The sequence below is a fragment of the Rhea americana genome, unplaced genomic scaffold (assembly GCF_003343005.1).
Source record: "Rhea americana isolate MKP2758 unplaced genomic scaffold, rheAme1 scaffold_175, whole genome shotgun sequence".
In the NCBI taxonomy this organism is placed as follows: Eukaryota; Metazoa; Chordata; class Aves; order Rheiformes; family Rheidae; genus Rhea; species Rhea americana.
In genome coordinates, this window is record NW_028185872.1 from 667929 (window position 1) to 675169 (window position 7241).

The 7241-nt window shown below is 43.2% G+C and overlaps 1 protein-coding gene across 1 annotated transcript in view; it reads left to right on the forward strand.

The window, feature by feature from the left end:
- Nucleotides 1-6363: 6363 nt before the first annotated feature.
- UBB (ubiquitin B) overlaps nt 6364-7241 on the forward strand; it is a 1958-nt gene continuing 1080 nt past the window's right edge. Inside the window, exons 1-2 of the mRNA XM_085301242.1 lie at nt 6364-6466; nt 7142-7241. Coding sequence (XP_085157368.1) covers nt 7148-7241 — 94 coding nt within the window. The 5' untranslated portion in view covers nt 6364-6466; nt 7142-7147. The remainder of the gene's footprint in view (nt 6467-7141) is intronic.

Here is a 7241-nt window from a genome sequence, read left to right on the forward strand (position 1 = left end):
TGATAAATAACCTGTAAAAGTTGACACTTGAACATCTGAAAGACAAAGCTGGTTCTCAGGTAAAACCTGTCAATGCAAGAAGYTTAAGAACTTGTCCAAGTCATGTCTGGAAGGAAAAAAAATCACTGTGAGGCTGAGCCTTTGTGGCCCATGTTGCAAGAATGGAAAATCGTTTTGCCTGAGTTATAACTCCAATCAAAAACTTGTATTTTTAGTAGCTCTTAATGTCTTCCTGGGCTTCAGAAGGAGAACAGAAAAAGAAGTAAACAAGCTGCCAGTCTGGTAATGGGTGGAAGCRGGACTGGAGGGTCCTTTCTCCTGACTTACAACACATCTTGGACATGAATGTAGCAAAGCAACTGGGCAATGATGAAACAACTATCAGCATGCTCTGATCTGGAAAACAGCTTTAAAAATGTGCGACTACAGCRTGTAGGCTGCCTCCTGAGATGGCACACGGCAGGACTAGTAATAACAACCCCATGGTTCAGCATGATCAGAAGGAGTACTGAGTTACAATTTCCTGTTATTCCTCCTCTGAAGCTCTGTGCCGATTACTCATTCTAAGGGAATCATTTTAGAAACACTCTACGTGACAAATTCTGGCCCATGCCAGAATGTCTATGCATAGCTCCTGAGCTGAGCCACTCCCAGACCTTCTTTAGTCACACTAGATTTCATATTAGTCACCTTATATTCTAGGAGAAAAAGTCATGGAGGCAAAACTGGACACCATGAACTGGAACKGAGTCTGTGCAGTTTACAGCACGGCTTCATTTGCCTTTAATGTGGATATGGCCTGCAGCGGTCTGCCCTTTTCTAGAAAGAATAATTGCCCTAAACTGAAAGTCTCAACAAATTTGAGGGCCTGGTTACTGATGCATTCGCGCCAACTGCCTCTCCTTTGCTGTTCAAGAGCCACTGGCACTTGTACGCTCTCAAAAGGGGGTTCAGGTATGAAAACCAGAATGAAAATGCAGTCTGTGTAATATCTGGGAACCTGACAGTCTCTGCTCTACTCCACAAATCATTCACCCTATTTTAAATGTCACACAAATYTCACATAAATAAGTAATACAAGGGCTTTATAGTGAGTGTCTGGGTGATGGTGCGCTTCCCAAGCTGCCCACTGTATTGGCAGTGTACCTGGGCATCAAGCATTCCCCAGGGCCCAAAAAATTAACACCTTTCACTGGTAAGTTGATTACTTCCAAATCTGGTGCAATATTTGCCAAACAGTAGAAGCCAAAAGCTTGATGAAGAATGTTTGCTCTTAAGCTTCAGCAACAAAATGGAGGAGGAATTACTATTTTCAGAAAGATGATGGGAAGGATAAGAGGAAGAAAATTCCAGTAAATCACTGTTTGYTCTCCAGGTGTCTTATGATATTCAAAGGTCAGGCTCCTTGACAGCTGACGTGTTTCAGTGTTAAAGTACAAAGGTACTTTTCTGTGCCATCCCTGSTCTGCTTGTGTAACAGTGACTCAGCTATGCAGATCTAGCCTGCAGCCTGCATTGAGAATCTGCCTGTGATGGCATTTTCACTGCAAAAGCACTGAAAGCAGCTGTATGTTTGTGRGCTAAGAGAAATTAGGAAGTTTATTTTTCTTGTCATCTAACAAGCAGTGAACTAAAAGTAATGTATAGCTAACACTACACTTAAAAGAAATGGGGTAGTTAACCACACAATTTGTGCAGCAGCRATTAAAAGCGCCAGTGCTTGGAGGGGAAGGCATTCTGGACAGTCTCCTCACCATCAAGGGATCCAAGCTGGATCAGAAAAATATGAAGACAGAATACAGGCCACAAGTATCATCTCAGGGCCAGTGGACAGAGGCTGTACAGAGTAGCTTTGGCAGTATTTGTTTTTGTTCCCTAAGGTAGTGAGGTTCTAGTGAAATATATATACTCTATCAATAATGATTAAAAGCATTCTAGGTCTTATTCCTTCTATCTTTCTGTTTTTCAATGTGCTTTTTTCCTATCCTGCTRAAAAACATTACTGCAGAAACTACAYGCTAGATGAGCCCAGACGCAGAGAACATGAACAAAGAGACTTCCTTCACTGCAATGCAGTTTGGATCGGCTCCAAAAGACTCACAAGCAGGAGATAAACAGACTGAGAAATGCAAACAAGTAATTTTTAGAATAGAGCTAATTATTTATTGTCATTTTCACTAACATAACACGCAGAAACAAGCCTATATTTTTAGGTTAATGGTGTCTTTATAAAATAGCCTTTAAGTTTCCTTAAATGAGAAGCATACAGAATTGCTAAATGTTGTTTTCTAAACACTTTACAGCCAAAGGAGATAAACAGTGTACGTTTGTTTTCTAAAAATCTAATTTTAAGAGCTAGTTTAGTTTAAGTTCTCATTTTTTAGAAGAAAGAAATGTAGACCAGATGATTCTAAGTATGTCTCAAAACCAGTAATCCCAGCTTCTCTAGCATAAGCCTGACTGGTCACTGTTTTTTTCCTTCTCTTTCTGCTGATGTAATACAATTCTTTAGGCATTCTTAATCTGTGCAGATATTTCTTAAATATCCCACACTTGCAAATTTTGTCCTAGCAATGATATGAGTGCTCGCATAATTGGTCACACAGCTAGGTTTTTTCCCTCTGGGTCATCTAGACCTATTCAGAATGATGTTTACAATTGCAGCCCAGGTTTTAAAACAAGGCTGTATTCCATGCGTCCTGCGAAGTCAAACTGCTTTAAACTAACAGGGAGATAGGTAAGTACTGCCTAGTCTTCTAATTTTACTACAAATCTGGGCATCTCTTTTTCTTTAGTCTTCAGCTCCTGAAATTAGTAGCTATTAAAAACTTTGTTAGTTTAAGGTATTTTTAGCATTAGACTTAAACAAAAGAACTCGGGGAGTTGTCTTTTTTTGGTAAGCTCACGATATAAAAACCAATCTCATGGTGCTCTGAATTGTGACTCATATTTTTGTAACCCTTGAGCCTGGCGGTAGAAGGACAAGCAGTAACATGCCACAGCTGCATTCATCTTGCGGCTGGGACTTCAGCGAAGACTGGGCCCTATTACCCTGTTACAGGTTTGKGGAGAAGAGTGTGTATTAAAAATACAATTTTATCTTTACAACTATAAATAGGTAAATATAATTATCATGTGTCATACGCAGTAGGAGAGACCTAAGGCAGGTGTGAGTAATACTATGAGACAGGAATATACACTGTTTTTTGCTTTGGCCAGTAGTCCTATTATAATCTGAGGAGAAGAACTGAACTTGCTACACATATTCAAACCCTCTGCCTGTCCCAAGTTAAACCCTTGTAGCTAAGAGATTGCTTCATTTGACATTGCCCATGTAGAAATGATACACTGTTGCTGAGACGTCAGTGTACATATAAGCTGACAGCTTGTGTTCCAGAAKGTACAAATTCATGGGAAACATTTCTTGTGACTCCAGCTTCTTCTCTTCTGAAGCTGGGCTGCTTTGTACTGCTGCCCAATGACCTACTTTTGAAACCACTCAGTAAGGAGTACGTGTTCCCAGCTGCAGGCCCCATGCCCTGGCAAATGCTGGAACCACCTGTGCAGTCAGGCCAGTCACAGGATCTGGATTTCTGTTTTTCAGCTTTGCATTTATTTATATGCAGTTCTCAGTCAGCTGCTTCATCATTATTATTCACTTAGAACTACTGGAGGGGAATATGTATGTTAAATACACATGCTTTGTACAATCACAACAGTTACCACAACATTTAAGGGCAAACAGATCTCCTTTGTCTGTATCAAATTCAGGTAATATTTTCTGAAGAAATTCTCAGGTAGAGGTCAAAACACCTCAAAAATGAGGTGTTTAAGAAGGTCTCTGTATCCATCTGCAAAGAAAAATGGTGGGCTCTGTACAGGCACACAGACAGTCATTGTAGACTACTAGCAGAATTAAATGAATGCGATCAGTGGACGTTGCAAAATGCTAGTGGTGGCCTGTGTAGTGTTGCTTGTAGGCTGTGGAGATTAGTTTAATTCTGCTAGACCCTAGAGTTGTGTGCACAACGCCTAATTCTTTGTTTAGCAATTTTGGCAGTAGAATAGCCAAGGAAAATAATGGCGCTTTTTGCATGGACTTGACAAATTTCATCCGTAATTGTTTTAAAAACAGAATGTGCATTCAATGTGAGCACGTTGCTGCTTGTGCTTGTTTTGAGTAATGGCATTTCCCTAAAGAATGAAATTTTCAGAAGCTATTAATAATAAGGTATTTAAAGAACTGCTCATGGTAGACCCCATCTCCTTGGGACTTTATTCTAATCTTTTGATTTGAATACTTAAACAGAAAATGAACAATAGTGAAAGCAGTTTAGTCATAGGTTTTGGCCTACTTAGAAGAAATAAGGAGGGGCTCCTGTGTTTTCTGGTCTGTACATAAAAGGAGGGGAAAAAAAGAAAATTTATCCTCCTCCTTAGTATTTCCTCTAGCTCTCTTAAGCACTATGCTTCCCTGAGCTCTAGAGAGAAGATTAAAAAACAGACATGCACAGTAAAATCCTTATTAAAAGTCTGATGTGCTCAAACCCGGCCTTCAGATTAGCCTGCATTCAATCTCCAGCTCGACAGATCTGGCCTTTCASATTTTTAAACATTACTTTTATTTACTCATGCCCTTCCTTTCCTAACTCCGAGGTGTTGTTTGGCTAGGGGACGCAAGGATCTCTGGCACACTGTGCGAGATGTGCACCATACCCAGGCTAGCCTTGGGTCAAACATTTAGCCACTCTGGCCCTATGCAAACAAAACGAACCTATTAGAAACATYGAACAAAACTGGCAGCATAAAGAAAACAAATGTAATGCTGCTTCAATCTACARTTTGGTCTAAATTAATGTAGCCAAACAATATTTCAGAGGTTGGTTATTGCCATAGAATTTTCTAGCTAGCACTTTCCTCTCTTCCTGTTTTTAGATTGTGAACAATTATTGTTTTGAATGATTTTTTTTCCTTTTTACTGTAAACCGGGTGGCCCTAATAGATGCAAGCCTTGTTATGGAGGGGAAAAAAGAGGTTTTTAATCAAAGGAAATGCCTAAAATGCSTAAGTTTGTGTTCAATCCTGCTATTCACATGCCTACTTTGAGAGCAGAGGATTTACAGCAAGTTCATTTGAGTTCACTGAAGGAACTTGCACCAACTTAAGCAGTACCACATGAAAACCTTTTTGGATTTTGCGTACTGCAGATACAATGTAACATAAAATGAATTAAAGCCAGTTTGAAAGATATAATGAAGTTTAATTAACGTGAAAAGYATTTCCCACTCAAAGCTTCTTGTTCTGAAGTAAACAGCCATTTGAATCTCAAATGTCAGCGTTTCGTCAGAGGCTTGTTCTGCAGCCTCGTTAACAGATTGTCAGCCTGCTGAAATTGGTTCAAAGGGCAGTTCAGGAAATGGGCCGCATGACTAGCAGCACTCRGCCTGTACCGAGCGTGACACACCAGGAACCACAAACACTCATTTCTGAGTAGTGTTTTCTAGCTTGGCTGATTTCTGCTCTTCCTTGCCTTTCTTCACAGCCATGTAAAACAGGGCTAGTGCTACAGACTGTTCCAGCGCTCAGCAGTAAGTACTCCACACTGCCTTTCCCTGGGAAGGGGGGGCAGTCRCTCTGGTAACTCTGCTGGTCAACACAGCGCACACACCAAGGGCAAACCATCCTTCTCTAGGGCACCGTTCCCTTTCTCCTCTCCAGGCTCTTCCTTAGGCACTGCTTGGGGCAAAGACACGACCTAAAGAAGCCGTCCCGGTCCCAAACCCAGACCCAGACTCAGATCCAGACTCAGCCCCCACAGGATCCCGAACGTTCTCTTCCACCACACGCMACGCACCTCCCCACCCCCACCCAGCACCCGCGGAGCGAGCGCGCATGCGCACGCCGCCTCCTCCCCAACAAAATCTGCCCCCGCAAGGTGGCCCACCCTAGCAACAGGGCTTACCTCACTGCGCACCAATCAGCGCCCAGCAGCGCCCGAATCTTCCAGAGTTTTCCTCACAGCTCCTCTTCCCCCCCGCTCCCCTATCAACCAATCAATGCCCGCTTTTTCGACTTCTGCACCAATCAACCCCGAGTGCCTGCAAAATCCCGCCTACCGGCAGCAAACTTCCTGCGTTTCCAATCGCCTTATCACCGCACCTCGAAATCCCTCCGCGTCCTCAGAAATTTCTCGATTTTCGGGGGTCTCAGTTCTCGCACGAAAGATCCAAGCCTCCCCTTGTCCCTTTGAAGAGGGATCAGAGTGGTCGAAAGACGAGTATTTTTCACGGCGGTAGTCTTTCATTTGGGACTACTTTGAGCGGCGGAGGGACACGTCACTTTACAGGAGGTAAGACCCGCCTGAGGGAAACCGTATAAATAGGGGTTGGTCTGCGTCACTCAGGCAGATAACAGCTGCCGTGAGGAGGAGAGTTGTTGCTGGCGAGCAGGTTCCAGGGCCGGAGATGTGAGTCGGGAAGYGGGGGGAGACCTGGAAGTTAAGCARTATTATTCTTTGTTGAGGAAGAGGCTAGGGAGATAGAAAGCAGGGATGGGTGGGTGCTAGCTTCGGTTGCTACAAAGGCCTATACAGAGTCTTAGGCTTGCGTGGAAGCTGTCGTTGAGAGTYGAGGAGAAGAAAAAGGAAGTACGGGGAGAGAGTAGTGGAATAAAATGGTGGAGGTTATTGTAGTTTCCTTAGGTGGAAATAGGTGGCTGAATCATTGGCTCGGGGAGGGAAGCAGGGCAGCCCCGTAGTCGTTAGGTGCTTCTGTGAGGTTCTGTAGCACCTGCGGGGGCCAGGTGGTGGCGTGTTGCTTTGCCGCACTGCTGCGGCAGGGGTGTTGGGGGAGTTGAAGGGCRCACAATAGTAGCCAGGAGTTGGCGATCTGCAGGGGGACAATGTCAGGGAGGTTAAGAACTCTGTTCTCAGAAATATTCTAATAGGCAAACACAGGAGTCCAGGGCTTGAGATCTAGTTGGTTGAGAGCAGAAAGCATGAGAATGTCAGCAGAAGAGATTAATAAAAAYGTCGTTAAAGTTATTTCTGAGGTAGCAGAAGTGACTTCTTTCAAGTAGCTAAAGGTYGTGTGACTGTATTTCACAAGTTAATTGAGGCTGGGTGGTTTTGCATGTTTTACAGTTAAACATGCAGATCTTTGTGAAGACCCTGACTGGCAAGACCATCACCCTTGAGGTTGAGCCCAGTGACACCATTGAGAATGTCAAGGCCAAGATCCAGG